General features: G+C 38.5%; 2 protein-coding genes across 5 annotated transcripts in view; one reads left to right on the top strand and one right to left on the bottom strand.

Annotated features, from left to right (window-relative positions):
• Window positions 1-1,728, top strand: part of LOC127422470 (suppressor of tumorigenicity 14 protein homolog) — a 52,880-nt gene extending 51,152 nt beyond the window's left edge. For both annotated transcript variants that reach the window (XM_051666000.1, XM_051666001.1), the window contains exon 19: window positions 1-1,728. In XM_051666000.1, the coding sequence (XP_051521960.1) occupies window positions 1-162 (162 nt within the window). In that variant the 3' untranslated portion in view covers window positions 163-1,728.
• A 4,119-nt stretch (window positions 1,729-5,847) lies between these two features.
• LOC127422334 (kin of IRRE-like protein 1) overlaps window positions 5,848-25,817 on the bottom strand; it is a 60,311-nt gene continuing 40,341 nt past the window's right edge. For all 3 annotated transcript variants that reach the window (XM_051665781.1, XM_051665779.1, XM_051665780.1), the window contains 13 exons: window positions 24,729-24,878; window positions 20,785-20,942; window positions 18,606-18,756; window positions 18,021-18,126; window positions 17,629-17,777; window positions 16,846-16,973; window positions 15,372-15,498; window positions 14,766-14,866; window positions 11,766-11,964; window positions 10,262-10,369; window positions 9,946-10,055; window positions 8,548-8,637; window positions 5,848-7,987 (listed from right to left, as the gene is read on the bottom strand). In XM_051665781.1, coding sequence (XP_051521741.1) covers window positions 7,490-7,987; window positions 8,548-8,637; window positions 9,946-10,055; window positions 10,262-10,369; window positions 11,766-11,964; window positions 14,766-14,866; window positions 15,372-15,498; window positions 16,846-16,973; window positions 17,629-17,777; window positions 18,021-18,126; window positions 18,606-18,756; window positions 20,785-20,942; window positions 24,729-24,878 — 2,075 coding nt within the window. In that variant the 3' untranslated portion in view covers window positions 5,848-7,489. The remainder of the gene's footprint in view (window positions 7,988-8,547; window positions 8,638-9,945; window positions 10,056-10,261; window positions 10,370-11,765; window positions 11,965-14,765; window positions 14,867-15,371; window positions 15,499-16,845; window positions 16,974-17,628; window positions 17,778-18,020; window positions 18,127-18,605; window positions 18,757-20,784; window positions 20,943-24,728; window positions 24,879-25,817) is intronic.

Raw genomic sequence — 25,817 nt, 5'->3', positions numbered from 1 at the left:
GGAGACTCAGGGGGCCCACTTGTATGCACTTCTGATGTTGGTAAATGGTTCCAGGCTGGTATTGTGAGCTGGGGAGAAGGCTGTGCTCGACGGAACAAGCCCGGTGTCTACACACGTGTTACCAAACTGCGTGACTGGATCCGTGGCATCACATCTGTCTAGTGGACACTGGAACTGAAATCATATGACAACCAACACAGAGAAATGTTCAGTACCATAAATATTTAGTGCTGGAGAGGACAAATGTTCAGTTCCATTAATATTTTGTGATGGATCATCACTTGCACCGACAATACTGAATACAGCTTTGGTTGGCATCCTTTACAACAAAATAGATAAAAAATCCAAATTATTCAAAACCACAGCAAACCGAATGACTTAAATACGTTTCAGACCACCTGTTTGAAAACTGTTAGGGTTTTTAAATTATAATAGCATTTTTCATTCATTATGGCTGTGAATCATTGGTTTTTACAGCTGTATCAATCTAAAGTTGAGTTCAACATTGTCAAAATGAGTTGGACTCAACTTCAGTCAACCCTATTGAGAAAACAAAACAAAAAAACTACAAAAAACATGCATATACCAGTAGGGTGAGAATATACATTAGTGTGCTGTACTGTTACACTCAGGAGTGGATGGCAAATTGTGAATGTCATCTTATAAGCCATCTTTTTTTATGTATTTTTAGTGCTTCCATTTAACTGATTCTTCAACAGTAACTTCATGAACGGCACTTAAAGATCAAGCTGGACTATAATTAGTTTGCCATGACTTATGACCTGGTGGAGGTCATTTTATCTTTCTGAATAATGTTTTAAAAAGTAATTTATGTTCATCGTATGCCTGAGATTTTGTGCCTTTTTTACAAGTAGTGTACCCAGGCTCTTTTCAGAAACAAGGGTGTTTGTGTCTTAGGCTTTGGTACAATCTCCAACAGAAGTAATTTCTTATTGCCAAGTTCAAAAGCTTCTTTGCAATTTAGACATATCTGTAAACATTGCACTTAATTTTATTTTTGTTTTTTTCCTCATCAGTGTGATCTTGGTACCTCAGTGCAGAAGCTCTAAAATGGATGTTTAGGTAAAAAATGGGACATTTCCGTCATCCATTTGCCAATAAAACTAAGGCCCACGTAGGTCACTCACTTCTGCTGCATGTTAAGTTCCAGCCAATCAATGTCAGAGCTGTTGGCTGGAGCAACCTAGCAGGATGGTCTCTCCATCAAAGAGGCCTGAACGTATCGAGGAATCTATAATGCTAGTTCCTCATAGACATGGCAAATTCCTTTCCCATGGAAAGTCCACTTGCTTTGTAAGATGCTCAGGTTTTGTAGCATAGTGACACAATTTCCCTGGAGGCATGAGAGACGTAAGCTGTATTTTGAGAGATATCAAGAAGTATATTCTATATGTACTACAAAGGTTTCTTGTAGCATCTCACATTTTTTTTTTTTTTTTTAAAGCTTTAGTTTTTTAAATTGTGAACATATTTCAATCAGCTTTAATCGATAAATTGCAGTGATTGTGTATGTCTCATTCTTTTTAAGTGTTTTGGGTGACTAGCATTTTGTAAATATTTTCATGTGCTTTTTGGATTGTTAATTTAGGATTTAAGACTTCTTTGTTCTGTTTTGTTTTATAGTTTAACTATCAGTTGTTGTTTTTTTTTTTTTTTTTTATTATTGTGTTCAAAATGTACAATGTTTCCTTTGCAATAAAATACAAGCTGGTGTTACATTTGTCATGTATTTGCTTGTTCAATTGTTTTATCTTGGTGCCAGAGTACAGTGCTTCAGTTCATTTCCATTTCATTTAATTTCCTAAAAACAGCAAATATACAGAAAAAAGCTGAAGACTTATATCAATATTGAAGCAGCAGGCCTTGGTGAAAACCAAAATCAAAATTGTATGATTTCATTCGCCCATCGATCAGTGGTCTCTGAGCTTTAATGGAAATTAATTAAAAGAGAAAGCTTCACAAATCTTCCCTTTTAGTTGATGTGACTTGAGAGCCCCATGTTACAGAAATACAGATGTGAATGTACTTGGTTTTGACCTTGCTCCAATTAAGAGCTCTAGGTGTAATAAAGCATTGCATTGCAATGCTCCATTGTTTTAAATAGCTGGCAGAGTATTGAACATGGGACCTTGTATGAGCTTTAGATTGGTTTTCAACCTTTTATATGACCTCAATATAATCAATGCCTTTGCACTTAAGCAAATTGCATATGCTAATATGATATATTGGCAACCAAAGGCCTATCAGTGATCAACTATTACTAAATGGGGCAGTGAGCTAGATAAAGAGAACTTAATTGAAGATTTAATGAAATCTAGCTTACGTAGTAGCACTCTTTTATCCACTTTTTCCATACTGTGTTTCCATTTCAATATCCTACTCTAAATGTTCGCAGGTCTTTTATTTGATGTGTAAAATGCGTGTAATTGCGGTAGTTTTATTATATAATCCAGGCCAATTGAGTCCTGACTTTTTACTTCCGTCATGAATATTAAAATACATGTAAATGATGAAAATCCGTTACTGTAGTCACGCGCTCTTTTTATGTGAGGCGACAACTTCGTTTTGTAATTATTGTTTTAAATAATTTCATGTTTAATCATATTACCACATATTATAGAAGCTTTACTGTCAAGACGTTGAATTAAGCAATATATCACGCAATATTTGTTCCATATACGATGGTTTTGGTGCACTAGGTGCGAGCTAAGGCACTTTTTAACATTTTAATAAGTCAAGAGTTCAAATAACCCTCAAAACACTAAAACATAGTTCACCCAAAAATTAAAAGGCGGTCATCATTTACTCACCCTCATAGGAACTTGACTGATATGCTCCAATAATAATAATAATAATAATAATAAAATAATAATAAAAAAAAAACTTTGCAAAGGTAGGTACCCAAAGTATCCATGCAAGTCTGATGGACCAGTCCATTTAAACCATACCTTTAAAACATAACAGGCAAACGAATATAGAATTGACCAGTAAATGATTCCAAACTGGCGGCCAAAAGTTTGGAATAATGTACAGATTTTGATGTTTCGGGAGGAAATTGGTACTTTAATTCACCAAAGTGGCATTCAGCTGATCACGAAGTATAGTCAGGACATTACTGATGTAAAAAACAGCACCATCACTATTTGAAAAAAAAAGTCACTTTTGATCAAATCTAGACAGGCCCCATTTCCAGCAGCCATCACTCCAACACCTTATCCTTGAGTAATCATGCTAAATTGATCATTTGGTACTAGAAAATCACTTGCCATTATATCAAACACTGCTGAAAGCTATTTGGTTCGTTAAATGAAGCTTAACACTGTCTTTGTTTTTGAGTTGCCAAGGTCAATATTAGGTCAAAAATGGCAAAAAAGAAACAGCTTTCTCTATAATCTCATCAGTCAATCATTGTTTTGAGGAATCAAGGCTATACAATGCTTGAAATTGCCAAAAAACTGAAGATTTCATACAAAGGTGTACACTACAATCTTCAAAGACAAAGGACAACTGGCTCTAACAAGGACAGAAAGAGATGAGGAAGGCCAGATGTACAACTAAACAAGAGGATAAGTACATCAGAGTCTCTAGTTTGAGAAATAGATGCCTCACATGTCCTCAGCTGACAGCTTCATTGAATTCTACCCGCTCAACACCAGTTTCATGTACAACAGTAAAGAGAAGACTCAGGGGTGTAGGCCTTATAGGAAGAATTGCAAAGAAAGAGCCACTTTTGAAACAGAAAAACAAAAAGAAAAGGTTAGAGTGGGCAAAGAAACACAGACATTGGACAACAGATCATTGGAAAAGAGTGTTATGGATCTTAACCCCATTGAGCTTTTGTGGGATCAGCTAGACTGTAAGATGTATCAGAAGTGCCCGACAAGACATCTATAGTAAGTGCTACAGGAAGCGTGGGGTGAAAAATCACCTGAGTATCTTGGCAAACTGACAGCTAGAATGCCAAGGATCTGCAAAGCTGTCATTGCTGCACGTGGAGGATTTTATGATGAGAACTCTTTGAAGTAGTTTAAGAAGTTCTGACAATTTTTTTCAAATTGTAATAGTAATTTTTCACGTTATTTATGTCCTGACTATACATTGTGATCAGCTGAATGCCACTTTGGTGAATAAATGTACCAATTTCTTTCCATAAGAGCAAAATCTGTAAATTATTCCAAACTTTTGGCAGCCATATATCTCATATTTATGTGAGAAAATGTTATTTTCTTTCTTCTCTAAGACACACTGGTGCAGAAAGCCATAAACAGTCATGACATTCAGGGACAAGCAGTGGAGAAATTTACAGCAGGTCAGTAGTCGTGCAAATGCAAGCAAATGCATTTAATGGAATTTTCTGGGTTCAATACAAGTTAAGCTCAATCAACAGCATTTGTGGCATAATGCTGATTACCACAAAAATGTATTTTGACTTACCCATTTAAAAAAAAGCAAAAATCTGGGTTCCAGTGAGGCACTTACAATGGAAGTGAATGGGGCCAATTTGTAAACTTTAAAATACTCACTGTTTCAAAAGTATAGCTACAAGACATAAACAATATGCTTGCTAACATGATTTGAGTGTGATAAAATGGCTTACTAAACTTTTCTGTGTAAAGTTATAGCCACTTTTACAATTTCATTGCCATAACGATGTCAACAAACCCTAACATGACTATAAAAAATTACAACTTTACAGCTCAAATAATACATGAGTTTTAACAGAAGAATTAATGGAAGTGTATTTATAAAATTATAATTTTCACATTTCTGTCTTTAATCCCTCAAAACATTGGCCTTTTTTCTTCTCTTTTTTTTTCCACTGTCATTTTAGGGATTACAGCATTATATCTTCATGGCAACTAAGTTGTAAAAAGTGATACTTAGAGTTTTTATCACACTCAAATTGTTAACACGTATAGCCTATTGTTTACGACGTCTTGTGGCTATTCTTTTAAAACAGTAAGTATTTTAATGTTTATGGATTGGCCCCATTCACTTCTATTGTAAGTGATTTACTGTACCCCAAATAATAATAATAATAATTATATATATATATATATATATATATATATATATATATATATATATATATATATATATATAATTATTATTATTATTATATTTTATAATAAAATATGGGGCAGGTTGAAATTAATTTTTGTGGTAATCAACATTGTGCAACAAATGCTTTTAAGTTTTATTGAACCCGGAATATTTCTTTAATATATCTATACACACATTTTTTGCACGTTGTTTAGTTATTTGTGGCAATACTACTATACAAGTGATGACAGCTGAAGGAAACCTGACCCTGAATTTACCAGCGTAGATATCAGTTTGCTTGTTTATAGCTGAGTACGTGTTTAGGTCCTGAACAATCCCTGCGGTTAAACTCAGCATGGCATGATGAAATCTGAGAGACTGGTAGACACGACAAGATAATGTTGTCACACAACACCCGCTTTATCAGTGCAATATTTCGTTGTTTTGAGAGAGACGGCATGTGCCTGCTATGTTTGATACGCAGACAGCGGGAGGCTGTGGAATCTCATCCGTCTTTATTAAAAACCCTGCTGTCGCCGAGGGAATAGAAGAATCAACATAGGCATCACTGCTAATTTATGTATTCATCAACTCGGCAGTCCCGGTATTGTTTGTCCTCGTTCCCTCATGACATTTGACGAGACCCACTGATGTGTGCCAAACTCACTCCAGTCAGAGCAGATATTATTTGAAATGGTTTTATTTAAATATAAATATGTGTACAAAGTTACAAGCAACAATAGCTCATTTTTTTAGCAAATAAAATTATTTGAACATTATAAAAAAAAAAAAAAAAAAAAAAAAAAAAAAAACGGAAGAAAAAAGTAAATTAGTTGTGTAACATCACCTTTTACCTTTCCAAAACTGATACTGTAAGTAGCATGGGGTAAAAACCATTATGAACCAAATAAGGTCAACTCAAAGATATAGATACATGCTTTCATAATAAAAAGGTACTTTACAATAGAGCAGCTTACAGGCTGTACATTAAGGCTTATATAAAATATAAAAATAAAGACAAGCAATGTTTTGTTTTACCTATCTTACAGTTCATTTGGATTTTTTTTTTTAATCTTTCCAAATGGAGCCAAACATTCAGGCTCAAAGGATAATGGCAGTATGGAAACCTGTAAGGTATCCAAGGTCAAATTGAAGTAGGGTGCAGTAAGCGGTTTCTCACACAAGGAACAAACAGATGAGACGAAATGCTGAATACGTTCACATACACACATCATCTGCATGCAACAGACAGAAGGAGTGAAAATCCCAACAATTTGTACAGTCATCAGAGTGGCTCTAAGTGGATATGGATAGTACTGCATTTCACTTGCAATTTCTTGTTCTGATTTTTTCTATGTAAACATGTTGGTGCTACCTGACGGTCAATGAGTATGACATAATCAGCTTGGCACACTCTTTAATAACATACTGTGGTCACGTAAGGAACATTACAGGAGTAATACTGCATACTGCAAGGCCGTGTAGTAATTTAGGTTTGCCATAGGCTTGACGTTAAGAAACCGTGGTCCCGAAATGGGTTCTGCTCTGAAGTCTGCAACAAATCCTTGTGAGTATAGCTTTAAAAGACCGCACATTTAAATTTGTCAGATATCTTCTTTGGGGCTTGGCCAATCTTGGCTCCATCAAACAGACAGAAATACAGCTTATGGTTTTCGTCATTCCAATTCCAGTTTCCTGCACTGGTCCATTGAGGCTTTTCATTAATACTCTCTTGAGAGCCCAAAAGCAGTGCAGACTGCAGATGGAGCTTGTGGAGAAATATTTTAGGGTGACCGCATGCACTCGGCCTCCGTTTGCTCTCCTGCTTTGTGGAATGAACTTTGAGCCACTTTGTGTAGGCAAGACCTTTTGTCATCGATACACAAATGGGCTTACAATTCCATAAGCATGCCAACAAACACATGTATTTATTCATTTTTTGTTAGTTTTTTTTACTTTTTTTGTTGTTTGTGTCTTTTCTGATTGTGTTTCAGCGTAGTCACGATCTTGTCTCCATTTAAAAAGGTTAGTTCAGGAGAGCAGTTCCCTTCTTCTGCAGCACTCTTCTTCAGGATCTAGAAGTGTTGGTGCTGGAGCATTTTTCGGCAAATACAGTGCCACAGGGACGAATTGAAGAACAGTGTTCATTTCACCTAAAGTTCAGCATTTGGACGAAGGAAATCACTTTGAAGTAGGTGACTCTTAAGTTTGAGTGGCACATTGAAGTTCTTTCAAAAGAAGTTTCCAATCGTTCCAACATTCATTTCAAAACAGCAATAAAGCAAGGACCGCATTCTTAACCTCACTCTTGAATCTCAATTTAATGTTTTCTTAATCCCTCCTGAACCTAATTCAGCAGAGTGTCTGATCCAAGTCCAGTGACACTTATCATGCCAGACCATCAGTTGGTCTTCAAGGGAGCCAATCACACGTGAGTCTGCATGCGCTGCTGCGAGGGCCTCCCATAGTCAGATTGCTGCGATGACACCTGCGAAGATGCGTACGAGAAGCGGGAGGAGCTGGACACCTTGCTTGCTTGGTCCGAATGCTCATAACCATCAACCTTCTCGTAGGAGGCAGGTTTGACATAGCTGGTGAAGGCACGGCCATAGGTGGCGGGCAGGTAGGCAGAGCCTGCATAGTGTGGCTCCTGGGGGTAGATGGTGGGAGTTTGCTGTTGTGGCTGTTGTTGTGGTTGCTGCTGTTGCTCATAGGTGGAGTGTGTGGCAGGGGTTGTGGCGTAACGCTGGGAAAAGTCATACATCCGTGGCTGCGTTGAGTGCTGGCCGTACAGCGGGCTTGGGGAGGGAAGCTGAGAGGGAGTGTAGACTGGCCGAGCATTAGGAACAAATTCAGAGAACCCAGTTCTGGTGATGTGGCGGTCCTCGTGAGCTCGCACATTGTAGTAGCCATTGGTGGGGTCCTAGAAGGAGAGAAAGAACTTTGTCAGATGTGGATTTATCTACAATTCTGAAAAGGATAATCAATTAATTGAATAATGAATTGTTCTAGTCCTGGATGCTGATTTGTCAATATAGCATTCCAGTCATGCTAAAAACCACAATATATAACAATATAATATTTATAATATGATAATGTTATATTATAAATATTATATTTATTATATATACACACAGCAAAAAAGCAGTCAAAGCCTTGTTATGCATTGTGCCTTAGAACTGCCTTTAGCCATGACTACATTCACAGCCTCTCCTATCTTATTGCTTAAAAGTATTTCATTTACAGAATCTCACACAGATTAAAATACAAGCAAAACACTTAAGTTAGCTAGCTAGGTGTTAGCAATCACTGTCAGTTTTCTTGAACATGATCCAAGCTTGTGGTATAATAAAAATGGGATCTCAGCAAGCAAGTGTTATTAAGTACTGTAGTTTCCTCAAACCTTTGAAAACAACGCACAACCTTTTGCTTTAATCAGATTAACCTCTCACTGATAGAGTCATGCTTTGTGAAATGTAATACCTTGATATCTGATCTCTCCTCATCCTCCTCTTCCAGCAGGTCACTGTGCTCTGTGCGAGATGTTCCTGGAGACTCACTGCTGTTGGGAGCCTGAGACAGGTGCCGAGATTTTAGTTATAGACTGTTCTATGTTCATTTTAATACAAATGTAATTTGTTTTTGCTGCAGCACATTAAAGTCATGGTCATGGAAAACCTATTGTGTATTCCAGACTTAAAGGGTAAATTTGCCCAAAAATGAAAATTCTCTCATCATTTACTCACCCTCATGCCATCCCAGATGTGTATGACTTTCTATATTCTACAGAACACAAACTGAGATTTTTAGAAAAATATCTCCGCTCTGTAGGTCCATGCAATGCAAGTGAATGGTGATCAGGCCTTTACAGCTCCACAAAGCAGATAAAGTCAGCATAAACATAATCCATCAGACTCCATTAGTTTAATAAATGTCTTCTGAAGCGATCCAGTTGGTTTTAGGTGAGAACAGACCAAAGTACAACTAATTTTTCACTGTACATCTTTACAGCAGTCTCCTTGGCGATCATGATTTCAAGCTTGATTACACTTCCTACAGCGCGATCTAGTGCTCTGCGCATGCGTCAAGTGCAATCAAGTTTGAAATCATGATCATGCCTAGAGACTGTAATGGCAAGATGTACAGTGAAAAAGGAGATATTTGGTCTGTTCTCACCCAAAACCAACTGGATCGCTTTAGAAGACATTGTTTAAACCACTGGTGTCTTATGGATTACTTTTATGCTGACCTTATTTATCCTTTTGGAGATTCAAAGGCCTGATCACAATTTACATGCATTGTGGACCTACAGAGCTGAGATATTCTTCTAAAAAAGATTTGTTTGTGTCCAGAAGGAAGAAAGTCATACACATCTTAGATGGCATAAGGGTGAGTAAAAGATGAGAATTTTCATTTTTGGGTGAACAAACCCTTTAGAAATTATGGAAATTTCTATAGTGAATATAAATGTTTCTAGTTATGCTCTGCTCAAAAATGTTTAATCGGCTAAATATTGCTTTTGTGCAGAGATTATGTACAGTAAAACATTTAGGCATGCCATAGTAAAGTAGATTTCTTTATATATAATTGCTCTTTTGTTACGCTTCTTTTCAGTGAATTGCTTGAACTGGTTCACAAATCAGTCATTAGAAGGTGTTATTTGCGAATCGGTCCAAATCAAAATGAGTTCTAAAAATCCTTATCCAGTAATCAAAAATGATTTGAAGTCATGGACAAGTCATACTATTTGCTTGGTCTAAAAGTGTGGGAACCCTGTTTTTATAAATACGTATTTAGAATTGTGAAAAGTAAATACATTTGAAAGCTGTTTGTCTGTAAAGTCATCCTAAGCATTTTTACACAGTTTTGAGTGCTACTCACCATAGGCTCCTTCACGTCCTCCTCATCATCATTTCCCCGTGCTGCGTTGTGATCACTGTGGACAATTTGTACGCGGATGTCGCTCTTAGACAGGCGTGTGCCCTTTTTGCCTGAGTGAGGAAAAGGCGCAGTGGATAGAGATTAATGAGGTGAACGGTGGGAAGATGTCCAGAGAGGTGAAAAGGTCAACACTGCTCCAGGCAAAGAGGTGGCCCCATAATTAACCTCTGTCTAGTTAGCTCGTTTGATTTCTACTGTATCATGTTTTTGAAGAGTGGATAAAATTTCTCAGATGACATCTGACCTTTGACCTCACCTTTGGCAGTGTGGCGGCAGCAGATAGAAACCAGGGTAATGACACAGACGATGAAGACGCAGCCTCCTCCCACCGACGCTCCGATGATGATAAGCAAGGGAAGTGCCTCTGTAGGAGAAAGCAGGTATGTGACTGAGCTGAATTACATCAATAATCTACCTCTCCAGTTGTATTATTACAATGTATACAGATAATCCATATTCAAAGTAATTTTGCTTCATTACAAGGTGAATCACAAAAAACAAATGGATTTTCAATGTGTTTTTTCATGCCATTCTTTACACTGATTATTTGTCTTTCTCCACTAATAGCAAACACTGCCACAATGATATTTATGATGAGATTATTTTAATTTGATCACATTATAGCTAGAAACATACTCTAATGTTCATGAAAGCAAACGATTCTAGCTATGCAAGCTCAGACCACAATTCATAATGCAAGGTGCCACAGTAATGCAAAATCACACGTTAAAGACTGCGCTTGCAATGCATTGTCTATTCGTGCCTACTTTAGTAAAGTGTGTTTCTGGCCTGTCTGCACAGTACCCATATTTTTCAGTAATATCTGTTCTTAAATCCAACTGATTTAAGAAAAGTTCCCTGCTTGTCAATGCATTCGACAACAGCTTCTTCCCAAGCCCTACTTGTTGCCTCCAAACTGAAGTGCCACATATAGATATCCATCTTTTGTGATTCACAATGCCATCACAGGGCCCGGCTATTGTCTCTAATCTCTGGTGGAAGAGGGGTAACCAGGCCTGACATGCAGCGAGGCAGCCGACAGTAATCTAATTAGAGATTCCAGGAGATAGCACTGTCTGCCTCTCCAGAGACTTGGCTCTGCTGCCTTGATGCAAATTGCTGGTGAAGACCTTATTTTTGGTGTCTCCCAGTACAAAGGCTCAAGCCATCTACCATGCTCTTAGCCTTATATAAGCAAATTTAAACTGGTGCACATTGCATACAAAATGAAATGGCCAGTGAAGCATCACATACCCTTGCCATTTGCCGTTTCTCGATTTAATTAATTCAGGCTCAAAATCTATATCTTTGTTATGGAACAGATGTATTAATTAAGTAGACCATCTCCTGATTAAATGGTATTGATTTGCTGGTGTATAATTAAGATAAGCACAGATTTGCAGGGTGTTTTGAGATGCGATTTCTGCATAGAGGGGACTCTATGCTCGTCATGACCAATTTGACATAAAAGGCTCTGACTGTAAGGTGGACCAGCCCTACATCTTACTGTCAGTGTTTTAAAACCATCCTTCTGTGATTAAAGTGATGTTGCCAAACAGAGCTTGGCTCATATCCTAATCTAAATCTCCTGAAAGTTTTCACTCTATTGTTTCAGTTGCTTTGTACTCATCTCCTTAATCCAAGTTTGACTTCCTAAACCCAACTCCAAAAACATTTACCCAACACTCATTGATCTATAATGACATCAAATAAATGATGGATGCTTAAAGCAAAGAGAGATCTTATATAAGGACCCATACCTTGCTCTTCAAGAGTGACTAGTACGGTTCCTGTCCCAAAGCGGTTCCAAGCAGTGCAGTTGTACCGGAGTTGGAAATCTTGGGCCAGAGTCTCTGAGAGAATGAGCGACGAGAGGACTCCACGGTCACTGTTAACAGTCTGCACTGAGAAACGACCAGAGGAACCAGATGTCAGGGTCATGTCCCCAAATGTCCACACCTGAGGAAAAAGAAAGGTAGTTGATATTTTTTGCCTTTTGACAATATATTCAATGTATATCTTCTTATTTATTCATTTGCTTAAATGGGTATTTGTTTTTTCAACCACAGTGTTTCACAGTTTTTCACTAATTCAACACAAGAAAAAACAGTTAATAATTTTCATGTATATGAACCTGTATAACAACACATAGTAATAGACAGTAGGCTTGGGATCGATGCCTTTTTCATGCATTGATAATCAGAAAATGTTCCCAATGATTATCGATATACTGTATATCTGCAGTTTTTTTAGATATAAATAGGGCTGCTTGTTTCACAATAGTATTTGTCTCTTCACAAATATTGTTAACACATCTTTGGTAAAGTGTGAGCAGCATGGCAAATTAAAGGGTGTTGCACACCGGACGTGTCTTGCGGATGACAAGGTAAGTTCTAAAATTCGAAACAATTATTCTCTACGAAGGTACACACACACCGCTGCAGCTTACTGTCTCCAGAAGCTGCCTATAATTCTGCAGTGCCACGGAGCTCTGATCGCATAGTTTTCCATTAAAATCGACCCATATCATTATCAAAGGACAAAGATTATTTTCTCTAGCCATCACTGGATGATTTATTGTGTATGTATCTTTCATATAGCTTAGACAATGTATTTTCAGTTACAAGTATGTCTTTTTGTGGTTTGACAGCTTGAATGAAACCTCTTCAAGGCTACATACAGAGAAATTGCATAATAATTTATAATCATTCAGTTTGCGCAGTTACACCAGTTTCATACACCAACCTGCAAACTCATCAACGTCACTTTGTTCATTCTTCAAGAAGTACAAAAACCTTTGTAAAGTTTGTGTGTATGGTGATGACTAGATCCACAACTTAGTTTGGACTGTGCCTGCCTTGTCCTACCCGCGACAGGCCTCTTGTGATCTCCCAACGATATTACACCTGACTACATTTAACAGAAGGCTAACTGTAAGTGAAGCTCGCAAATTAGGCTTCTAATTTAAATGATGGCTAATGTTAATAAATCAATGCCTCAAAAACATATAGATAAAATAACATGCTAATCAAAAAACAATATTTTATTACATGCCTAATAGACAGCAATTTTTATTTTCATCGCAAATGCATAGTAAAGTACAATAATAGCCTTTATTCTCTCTCTCTCTCCCCCTCTCTCTCAAACCCTGTTATATATTAAACATAAGCACGCCTGGTCCAGCCAACACAGCAGAACATCTCAAATATCTTTTTGAGCTTAACAGAATTCAAGGCATATATGTAAATAAAAGGTTCATCACTCTAGTAGTAGATGTTTTGTGTCTTAAACTCAGTGTCATGGATTAGAATTTCTCTTTTGCTTCTTTACGCTGTCATGTCGAGTTTGGTTTACCACCAGTGTTTTGCCTCGGCTTGTGAAACAGCTTTGTGAAAAAAACGTGGTGAAGACAAGCAGCTCTTGTCTAGCAGCAGGTCAGTCTGAGATCTCACAGCTACACACAGAGAAAACAAGCCATTGTTTCTTTTGATCACCTTATCTGGCAAAGAGGTGAAATAGGGTGTCTGAGATGACCTCTAACAACTAGCCTGAGGTGAAAGAATAACAGCCAATACCACCCCGAGTCCCCACCTGTCACTGTCTGAAGGATCAAAAGGGTTTTTTTTGTGCCTTGTTTTCATAATTTCTTTGATTCCATTGCTCTGTTCCATAACATAGTAAGCTCTCTTCATAGGCAGCATTTAAACGCATCATAGGTGTGCTTCCAGCGTTCCAAAAGGTAGGTTACTTAATTATGCTGCCTCCTAAGATTGCGTCACTTGCATCCCTCGCCAAGAAGGCAATCCCGTAATGCACTGTGACAAGCTCAGTGAAAAAATAGATCCATGATGGCATATGAAGCGAGAGGTTGATTATAAATATATTTATGACTCAATCAATATTTAAAATTATAGATTAATAGTTAAAAAATTAAAGACTCACTATTTTACCCAAAATTTGTGTGACATGTATATTTATGCCTATTAGAGTATTGCCTTGTTCCTCTCGAGGCTTTGTATTGAATTCAGTGTGCGATTCTCCTGTGTGATTTCTGTGCCTATACAGAGTAATAACTTATGAGGTTCCATGCCAGTTAGGATGCTGCATATGTAGGAAGCAAAGCAGCTCACTAGGTTTTGGAACAGAGCTTTTCTCTGAATCATTGCTTCTCTTCGCTCTTGGTTTTCTCACTTGCTCCCTCGCTTCCATCTGTCTCTATGCATTCCTTCTCTTTTTCTCGCTGTCTCTCCAACTTATACCCTAATTATCCACTGAAAGGCCTTCCCACGTACAAGGGGTCACAGGAGGTCAGTGGTGCTATGCGCTAATTGTTCAGCTTGGGAAGGAGCCTAGAGGGCTGAAGGTCCTCTCTACAGACCCTGGCATTAGTGCAGTTCGCCTCTGCATGCTTGAGGGTGGAAGACGTGAGATACAGGATCAGCCCTCTCATCGAGCACTCTCTAATAGGGGAATGGGGCTATGTAACTGTATGTGTGTGTTTATGTGGGTGTCAGATAGGAACACGCATGGATAGATAGGGAGAGAGAGAGAGACAGGCGCAAGGAAAGATGAGAATCACGTAAGATTTTAGTGGAGGAAGATACACAGCAACACACACACACACATACACACACACAAAGCACCTGCTCAAGGGAAAGGCTCACAAACAAGCTTGTCAGGAATAAGGCTGAACCAAGCATCAGGTACCTAGCTAACACATACACTCACATATACACAGAAGCAGGACAAGGTATACTTACAATCTTGTCAGGAGGAGGGCTGCTGCCCACCAGACACTCCAGCTTGCCCTTGGAATGCCTGACAGCTTGCTGCATGGCATCAGCCGTGATGATGGGAGGGCCTGAAGTGTTTGTGTGTGAGACAGAAACAGATCAGAGAATCATACTGACTATGGGTGGTAATGAAAGCAAAGAAGACACAAGTTCAGAGCTGATATCCCCTGTTCACTGAAGACCAGCTCTATGAGTAATGCGTGAGAATATGCAGTTTGTCAACTAAAGTCATCATGATTTTACTTCTGTAATGTGCAATAGGATATTGAACAGGAAAACAATGTAGAACAGGAGTTGATTTTAACCATTGGGGATTTGACTGAAATCATAAAAAGTGCTCTCTAGATAACCAGTGGTTGGATAGGAGGGGTTGAGAATCATTTTAGAGCACAATTTGCACAATAAGACCAGGAATGTGTATTAATAAAGTAAAAAGGGTGAATTTTGAATTCTTGTTTACTTTAAGTAAGTGATTTGCTAAATATAAGTAAAATGACATGTTATCATGGATAAAATTGAGAGATAAGAGAAATCAGAGAAAACAAAAGAAGGAAATTGAGAAGATTTGGTTACCATTGACAGTTAGAGTTACAGCTCTCTCAGCCACACCAATCCGAGGCACGATGGCTTTGCAGGTGTATGTCCCAGAATCCTCCTGTGTTACTGCCTTCAGCTGCAAGGTGTTGCTATTGCTGAGCACCTAAAACATTAAATGGACAAGAATAGCCTGATCAGATCTGTTGCTATACCAAGACACTTGTCATCAAGTTACCACAGATATAAGCTTAAATTGTCAGAAATATATACATAAAGATTACCACAAACCAAATATGAAATATAGATTATAGACAGTACTGTCTGTAATATTATTGATTTTTACCATCTCTTAATCTTAATAATCTCTGTTAATCTTAAATTAAACTCTTAATCTTTCTTGCAAGTTGTGGAATGGAAATCATTAATGCATGTAAATATGTCCACAAGATGAAAATGGGAAGATTGTGCAGACATGCAGTGCATTGTTTGTTCCAAACGAATCAAAATGTGGCCCTCAGAGACGGCCATTACCATTAGCACCAGTCATCTATTTCGACCAATGCCACCAGTACCAAAGGGAAAGCATTGACTCCGCCTGTAATTTTGTCTGCAGCAATCTTAATTACTGTCTAAAGCGCTCCAGCCTGGGTCCTCTGAGTCAATACACTGCTCTAATTAAACCTACGATGACTACTGTGTGGAATTTTTTGGAGTGTGAGCAGATACTTGTACTCCTTCGCCTCTGGTGCACTGGTACACACGCTGCGGTCACTTGTTAGAAGCCATTGCTCATTAAAGCACCCTCTCTCTTCCCCCCCACCCTCCTCCCATCTCAGCACCAGCAAACTGTGATTAATCCATTTAGCACTCCCCCGATTTTTAATTCTCTGGCACTCATCGAATTAGCCAATTACTCTGTATCTTGGGGCAGTGAAGTAAACATGCTACTTGTGGATCAGGTTGGCCTGATTTCAGGATGGGCAGGATGGAGGGGTGTAGTCATAGCAAACTGATTGCCCCATCCCAACCTTCTGGCTTTTTAGCCTTTGCCTCCCTCTTTGTCTCTCTCTCTCTCTCTCTCTGTTTTTTATTTCTCTCTCGCTCTTTGTTTGCTTTCTCTTTCTCTTTATGAAATCCGATCAAGCAGCAGGAGAGAAACACTTACAACAGAATAGGATGATGCATTTCACACATTTACTGAAGGTAAACTTTCATTTTAGGCCACCGATCGGTTTATGGAATCGGCAAAGTCCTGGAAACACACCACAAACAGGCTAAGGAAACTATGGTCCCCAAATGCTCTCAGAAATACCACCCATTAACCAGCCAACTCTGAGCAGAAAATAATTGATCTGTAATATATAATGTAGGTCTTCTTCCATAACCTAGTATTAGAAATCAATAAATATATATCAATCAAACTCAGTATGATTCAAAAGGGAATGCTGTTGCAGAGGTTGAACAGATGGTGTGCCATATTTAGGAAAGAGAAAAAGAGAGGTCACCATACCACACTGGAGCCTTGTTTTGTCCAGGCCAGAGTGAGTGGAGGGTTGCCAGTCCATGAGCAAGTGAAAGCAGCATCCATCCCAATGTCCACCGTCTGGGGTTTAGGTTCTGTCAGCAACCTGGGACCAACTGCAAATGAGAGAAACAAAAGATTTCACATTGTGTTCTAGTACATTTTATTAGAGCGTATTTGGGTGTGCACAAAACAAGCCCATTCACAATGTTCTAATCTGCAGCCTTAATAAATGGAAATATTTTGGAAATTAATAGCATTCAAAGTAGTGACTGTGGGAGGCATGCATATTTATATATTTCAAAAGGAAAAGATGTGACTGTTTATTATTTACCACTTATTTTTAAATGAGAATTTATCATGCAGTGCTACGCTTACATTATGTACCGTATGAGGCTGATTATACATAAAGACTGCTGTTAAACTGGAACTAAATGAAAATGTAATTCATTTAAAAGACACGACATCTAAATGGAGACCAAAATGCATGACCACATCAAAAAAACATAAGTGACATACATATGTCAATTTATTTTTATACTTTTCATCAATTTCATCCAATGCAAAATAAATGACACCAAATAATCAGCTTCTAACTTTTTGTAAAGATATTGTTACTTCCCCCAAAACACAATGCAAATCCTCTGATTTTAAAGGCTCTGTTTACTTTCAACATATTCATTATTTCCCCATTCATTTATTTCCTACAATATTGATGAGACAAGATGACCAATGGAACTTTAGTTTGGCTAACGTGAGAGAAGTACTTACACTGCACGTCCACCAATGTACTGACATTAGTACTTCCTACTGAGTTGGACACCTCGCAGGACACTGGGTCTGTGAAGTAGGAGTGGTCCACCGTCACCTCCAGGCTATCACCATTGGCCTCTGATATAGGAATCCCACCTTTGGACCATCTGTTTGGGACATGCAAATGTATGCTTTTTATTTAATAGATTTTTTTATTTTTTTATATAACCTATTTACAATGATGTTGCTATCATAACAACAATTATTATCAACATACATTGAAGCAACTGTGCACAAAGCATTTTATCTGTAAATCAAATCTAATTTAGGATTTGCCCTCCAACCTAATCTGATGGATTGTATAATCTAGGATTATGCATTGAGTCTGTTGTGATATTAAATGTGTTTACCTGTAACCTGTGATCTCAGGGTTGGCAGAGGCAGAGCAGATGAACAACACTTTTGCTCCCTCCATCACCGTCTGCGGCTGAACAGACAGAGTCACAGATGGGGGATCTGCAAGGAAACATGCAGGATTAAATTCACTGAAGCAATAGAGGCTTTTCAAATCCTTCTGAATGACTTTACTACCAAGCTCCAGGTGTGTAAATCTTGCTCACAACACTTTTTTAAATCTATTCCCCTGTCCAATTACACATTTCTTTTTATTTTTATCATAAACATCCCTGCATATGTACATATGCATACACACATTTTAAATATGTACAGTATATATATATATATATATATATATATATATATATATATAACAAAAAAAATGCATTGACAGTTATGCACTAACAATTGGAGTCTATGGGGCAAGTGTGCAATGAGTGGCACATAGACTTCTATTGTGTACACACTTTTTTGTTAAAAAAAAAACTGAGGTAAGAGTCTACATAATTTTCTGTTCTAATTAACTACGAATATTATTTTACAGAAACTACCACAAAGAACACAAATGTACTTGTGTAAAAAAAAAAAAAAGTACTCACGCTGAACATTGATGGTAACCGAAGTCTGGCGACCTGCAGGGGCGGCAGGGTTTAGGACCCTGCAGGTGTATGTGCGTCCAGAATCGCTGTCCTCAGGCACCATTGGCAGCATGCTAACCGCTGTCTCTCTCTTTCCATCCTCCATCAGACTCTGAAAAGACACAGTGATATGGTGTAAAACCAGTTATAAAACTGAGACAGTATCACTGCTGGTGGAACAAATTGATATAGCGCTTTGAAAATAGAATGCCTCAATGTAATGTTCTGAAAATAATGTCAATATCTGACAAAGGCAGCCCTTAAGAAAACCATCCATAATGTGTTATGTGCTATACCCTTTGAATTCAATTAAAAGAGACATGGCTAACAATGTGAATGAAGCTCTTAGTGAAATGTTATTTCGCTGTAATGGTTTTGTGTACTTCTAATACAAAACACAGCTGTTTCTCTCATCTTGTTATCACTGTTAAAATCACACAGACATGATAATCCTAATCTAATTGTCCTATATTTCCTGATGCAAGTCCTAATTTAATAAGGAATTCCCATGATGCCCATAATCCCATTTGAGCTCAAGCCTGTGCCAGCGCTGTAGGCAGAGCATTGCGGAGAATTAAAGTCACCATCAGTTTAGCGAGGCAGGTGAGTGTCTGTGTTTTATGATGCTGCCGGGACCGTTCTGCTGTTAGTACATTTTCCCAAAGATCGGTCCATCATCTCTTCCTGCTCCACATCATCTTTGAAATCTATTTATTGCGTGCAAGAAATCAATATGCCTAAGTGGGAAGAGGTGTACAGTCTACGTAGATTGCTGCCCGTTGCATCTAGGAGAGAGCTTTAATGGAGAATGAGGCACAGTTTTTAGTTTGGGCTGTACAAACGGATCGGAGGGGGGGAAAGACAGCACTGTACTGGTGCAGGGGCATTATGGGAAGACAGTTCCGTGTAGAGCCTGGGGGGCAAATCGATGGCAGGTCGCATGCTTAACCTCCGACGTGCTTTACGCTAGATCGAGTCATGTCGTCGCCTGTCACTCTCTGTCCTAGTCTAATTTATTCTCTGCTCTATCCCACCAGCTTGCCCCCTCTTACCCCTTGTCAACCTTTTTCACTTTCCTTCACTTTTATCTCTGTGTCTTCATTTGGCTTTCCGTCTTACTTTTCTCTCCAGCTCAAAATGGACTTCAGTGAAGGTAGACGGCAGATTTGATTTTCACAATTGAAAATGAGGCTATAAGAGAAAGAGGTTCAGTCTGTTCAATCTGGGTTGAACGGTTTAATACCTTGGTGATGATTATTTAGCTTGTAATGTAATTAAAAGTATGTCATGTCAAAAATGCATAAAAATAAATAAATAAATTAAAAACACTCTTGGTTGTGATAAGATGTGAACTAAAACATTTAGATACACAAACTGAATGGGATAAAATCCATTGAACTATCCCCCACAGCCTTGTTTTTCAATTATGAAAAGTTAAATAGCATCTACCCTAACCAGGCTTTGGCTTTTCCTTGTCTCTCTCTCTTAAACAAGCTTCTGATGTGTTCATTTTCCTCTCATCTATTTTCCAAGTTTCATCTGTCTTTCTTTCTCTCTCTTCTCTTGCGCTTTGCTCCTCTTCCCTCGATTCACTGCCGGCTCTTGCCCCCTTAAACGTGTCGTTTACTGTCGTTTAGCGTGGTCAGTGAGCATGACAAATGTGACACTTTCGCAGTTGCAGCCGGTTCACGCGCCACTGCACTTCCCATTGTGTTTCGGCATTGTTGTGGCTGATTTCTCCCTCTCCTCTTTCTCCCTCTTTTCCTCTCTCACTCTCTCTCCCTCCTTTGCTCTTTCTCTCTCAGCAGAAACTGTATCAAATGCTTATGCCTGTCTGAGCTTTGACATGCTCCAGTTATGCTCGAGTATTAGAGCAACGGAGAAAAAGAGAGAATAGAAGCACAAAAGGAGGCAGCTTGTGGTGGGGTGATGAGGATGAGATGTACAGCGATTGAATTCAAGTAAAAAAGAAAGGGAATTTTCGCAACTTAGGGTGTGCAGTTTGAGATCTAATGTGAAGGGCAGGTAAGGGCAAAAGAGACAGATATTTTCTCTAAGTTACATCCAGCCATAGGGGCTTCAAACTCTCATGGCTGTCTTTAAAGTTATCATCAGAAGGCTGATGTGCCCGCAGTCTTACCTTTGAGTAGATGGCATTGTGCATTATCTCTCCATCTCTGTACCAGGTAATCTCAGCGGCAGGTTTGGCCCCAGATGCCCGGCATGTCAGGTTATGAGATGTGTGAGCTTTTAGTCTGACCATCGGCCCTCCCTCCACTATGGGATCTGAAGGTGGCACTGTAAAAAGAATAAACGAGTCTTCAAACTGGGAGGTTTAAGAAAATGTGTATCCAACAAAACACAAGGGTGCTAGAATACTTGTTTTCGAAACCCACTTATTGGGATCATATTTCTACTAAATTAGCTTGAAATCCACAGGTGCCCGATCACTATGGGAACCTACAAGGGGCTCACCTATGACATTGCTAGAAAAAAAAAAAGAATCTGCCAATAATGGCATAAGCCACCCAGAAATGAAAATTCTGTCAAGCCTCATATTGTTCCAAACCCGTATAACTTTCAAGAAACAAATGGAGATGTTAGGCAGACTTTTTCCATAAAAGCATATTTCCGACACATTGGCTTGCAAGTATTTTCACATTTGAGACTTCTTTAAACCTGTGCATGCCTGGAAATTATGTACCAGCCTAGTAGGCTTTTTCAGGTGCAGGGATTAATCATCTCAGATGAGTCAGGTCCCGTCTTTCACCAGACCACGTTGACATGTTTATTTCGCTCAACAAAAATGAATGGTCTGAGTAAGAAGTAAATGGCTATTGTACGCTATGTACAGTGTACCTTTTTTTTTTTTTTTACTCTGTCAGTTCATCAAGTAGGCTACTTTTCAAAGAAGCACCAGCTGTTAAATTGGTTAAATATTTTTTATTCTGTGAGTGAATGTCATATTTTAGAACAATATATTAGGTTTACGTTTCTCATAGGCCGTGTTTTTTCCTAGCACTTTTTACATTGTAACTATTATAACTTTCTTAACCCAACAGTTGTCATTGTGGGAGGGGGAGGGGGTTGCTGTGTTTGCTCTGTACATTTTCCTGCTTTTTTGTCCTTTGCCGATCACATGCCTCTTTAAAGTCAGATGTGAACACCCTTAAAAATCTGTGATTATCTAATCTCTATTCATGTTCGCTGAAAACAACTCACATATGCCACTGTTTCTAATATACATCTACTGACAAACAGTATTTGTCTTTTATTAGGTTTATTTAAAAAATTGTTTGAACTCAAAAAAGATTTGAACTCACAACCTCTTTGAGCCATAACATCTCACATTCATTTATGAGGCTGAGCCCCCTAAGGCTGAAGTCCTTGAATCACTATATAGTCATCTATATAGCCATGACTAATATGAGCCTTGCATGTCTTAACGGAAAAGTTCACCCAAAAATGAAAATGTCCTGATAGTTTACTTACCCTCTGGCCATCCAAGATGTATCTGAGTTTCTTTCTTCATCAAAACAGAATTTAAGAAATTTCATTTCAGACCTCCTCCTTTAAACAATGCAAGTGAATGTACCCCAAAATGGTCCAAAATGCATATTTAGGGTGCATCAAAATAATCCACATGACTCCAGTCAACAAATAAAGTTCTTTTGAACCCAAACGATTGATTATTTTTAGAAACAAAACAATACTTATATACTTTTTAACTACAAATGTTCACCTCCATACATCTCTGTAACATGCGCTCATGAGAGGGATGACGTAAGCTCGTTAGTAAGGTCACGCGTGGAGGAGGAGGCAGGAAGAGAAACTTGCACAGACCACAGACCAACCGCCGTTCACAAACCAAAACAGTCCAAAACAATTTCAAACACGATGTCGGAGGATTTTGATTTTAGATGAGAAGAGGAGATGGAGTTTTTCGCCCAACCCTACCTATTAGATCCCGAATACACCTCTCATGAGCGCGCGTCACAGAGATGTACGGAAGCAGAAGTTTGTAGTTAAAAAGTATATAAGTATTGTTTTGTTTCTAAAAAATAATCAATTGTTTGGGTTCAGAAGAACTTTATTTGTCTACTGGAGTCGTGTGGATTATTTTGATGCACCCTAAATATGCATTTTGGACCGTCAAAAAATGGAGTACATTCACTTGCATTGTTTAAAGGAGGAGGCCTGAAATGAAATCCTAAAAATCTTAAATTCTGTTTTGATGAAGAAAGAAACTCAGATACATCTTGGATGGCCTGAGGGTGAGTAAATTATCAGCAAATTCTCATTTTTGGGTGAACTATTACTTTAAGTTAAATCCAAAGGTGCCAGCAATGGAACATAGTTTATGTTACACTACACAGCCTTTATTAAATAGAGTCATACATGGTATAGAGTTTCAATATACCCTGTGTGTGGGTTTGTGCTGTCTTTTAATACAGACATATATTCCATAATCTAACCCCTTCTTGACTGCATTGTCGAAGAATTAATTTCAGCTGGTTGATATTTGACCTATACAGAACAGGCTGGTAAATGAACAGAGAGATTGAGAGAGAACGGATCTATCTGAAAAGAGGTTAAGACACTATTCGTACCCTTTTAACATAGGTGAGATTTGTCATTATGAGTCTATTTACAAGGAACTCTGTTTCATCTGAATTACTGATTTATTCATTTGTTTGCATGCCTGTGCGCAAGCCTTGGGCAAATACTGTCTGCCACCTTTGATGAAGGCATCCATATCGCTGAACGCACAGACACAAAAGAAACAAATTCTTTCTATCTTTCTCGGACACAAGTAGACACTCTCTTCCGTCTGCCCTGCTTCTTTTCTCTCAGCCAATTTCTGTTTATGTATCAGAATTGTCAGAGGTCTTTTCACCAGTCTTGCCCAGGCGCTAATGGAATCCGTGCACGAGGTGATTCTAATTTCCATGCGGATTCCCTTGACTGCACTCCTGTCGTTGACTTCTTTGACTCTGCTGGATTGCTTTGGTCTCATCCGGCTGCAGTGATTTCCCCACATGCATCTACATGAACGAATTCACATGAACGTGCGCGTGCACACATGCACACACACCTCTTTCCCTGCACGCAGTAGATGCCATATTTGCTGCGCTCTAGTTTGGGAATTCGTTAAACGGTACACAAAACATCAGCAGCCATTGGCATGTGCACAAAGGCTATTGTTATAGCCCTACTTTCTTCAGTGAGTCTGTGTGGGTGTGCCAGGTTTGCTTGTTCAATTAGAGTTACTGTGCAACTTCAACAACAATCAAACCTGCCCTCTTTCTCATTCTAAAAGTCACATATTTTTAGTGCTTCTCAGCTATTGATAAACTTCTGTAGTATGAAAAGAAATCTTTTTTTTTTTTTTTTTAGAAAATATCAAATACAGTACATCCATAGGTATGTCCTATTTGGGCCACCAGATGTCAGCAACGCAGCACTGAGCTGAAATCCCAAGTGATCCTTGCCACCCCCCAGCCTCCGGTCTTCCCCAACCCACTGTTGCTAAATGCCGGAGAATATGTAGATCAATCACACTGCGTTAATGTAAAAGCAGCCCTGCGGTTGATGAATTCTGTAAATCACTGTAGAATGTGCTAACTGTGCAGACTTTGACTTTTAACCATTCACGCAAGTCATTTGTGACTGCTGCAATCACATTTCCTTGGCCCTTCACCATGCTGTGTCAGTAGGCTACAGAGAGAGAGAGAGAGAGGGAGCAATAGAGTGAGGTGGGGGTGGTAGTGCTTCTGTTGACTCAGTTAAAAAATAAATAAAAAAAAAAGACAGTCCTGTTGTGCCGTGATTTAAAATTGAGAATAAATAATGAAGGCATGACTTATGATTGCATGGGGGTGGGATCTCCGAAGTGTTTTATGCATAGAAGAAAATTTGCAGTGTTACACATTTCAGGCAGTATTTTAAATGCTGCTAATGAAATTGGGGACTATGAAGAATGCTCAAATCCCCCCTGCATTTAATCAGTTGCAGGAGTTATACTGCAGAGGTTTCTCTCTTAATCATACCAACTCACTCATATCACACACACACAGTTCTCACCCAGCACCGTCAGTTTGGCTCTGTGTGATCGTAGCCCAGCCTGCGTTGCTTGACACTCGTAGACCGCATCATCGCCTAGCTCAGCTGAATCGATCTCCAAGCTGTGCTCGCCTGATAGTGGGTCTCCCATCAGAGTATATCGCACCCAACCTGGTCCACACAAACACAGAAAACACTGTTAGAGATATACACACCACAGAAATAGGGAAGAGAGCTAGAATGGCATTTAGCATGAAAAGGGGGGTGGTGGTCTGCTGCAGTAACCTGGAGTATTACAATACGATGAGAATGAGTCCAATAAATATCACAGAGCATATTATATTATCTTGCCGTTATTATATTATTACCTACAGTATGCTATTTATTGTTGATTAATTTCCCATTAATAGTTCTCTGTGCAAGCCATTTTCATCCATACTATAGCTGAAGCTATCATGTACAAGCTTCTTTGTCATATAGAACATGTTACTTCTCAGCACTGGCAGCGATGGACTAGATCGTCCATTTACAATCATTTGTGATTATAAAATAGGGGAAATAATTTTATACAGATTGCATGGACAGATTTATAATTTTATCTCAGGAACCAATTTTTTTAATTTATAGATGGTTTACTTTTTCATGTACAAATGTTGCCAGTTAGATAAAATAAAAAAAAAAAAAAAAAAAAATCATACTTTTTAAGCTTCTTTTTAGGCTGGTAAGCACCCCCTTGAGGAAGATCCCTTTGTTTCTCATTAAACCAGGGGTACTGATATATAATAAACCAGGGGTACAAACTGTTATCAACGCGTGTGTGCAGACTGACCCCGCACTCATGTTTTATAAAGTGGCTTATAATCAGATTAATATTAGTGGATTTGTCATTTAATTCATTAATTTTATCCGTTTGCTGTTTATTTTCCTTTATAGCAGTTCTGCAGTTTATCAATACTGAGAATTACCCTAAAGGCTCTAGAAAATTGACACCTCAAAATTCATACACATTCAATAATATTATGTGATGACAACATCACGCGGGCCACAAAAATATGGTTTGCGGGCCACCTGTTGAGTACCATGGCATTAAACCAACCAGTTGTTCACACA

This window comes from Myxocyprinus asiaticus, chromosome 31, assembly GCF_019703515.2.
Source record: "Myxocyprinus asiaticus isolate MX2 ecotype Aquarium Trade chromosome 31, UBuf_Myxa_2, whole genome shotgun sequence".
NCBI classification, from domain to species: domain Eukaryota; kingdom Metazoa; phylum Chordata; class Actinopteri; order Cypriniformes; family Catostomidae; genus Myxocyprinus; species Myxocyprinus asiaticus.
The sequence above is the reverse complement of the archived record's forward strand: the minus strand, read 5'-3'. Positions and strand labels throughout refer to the sequence as shown.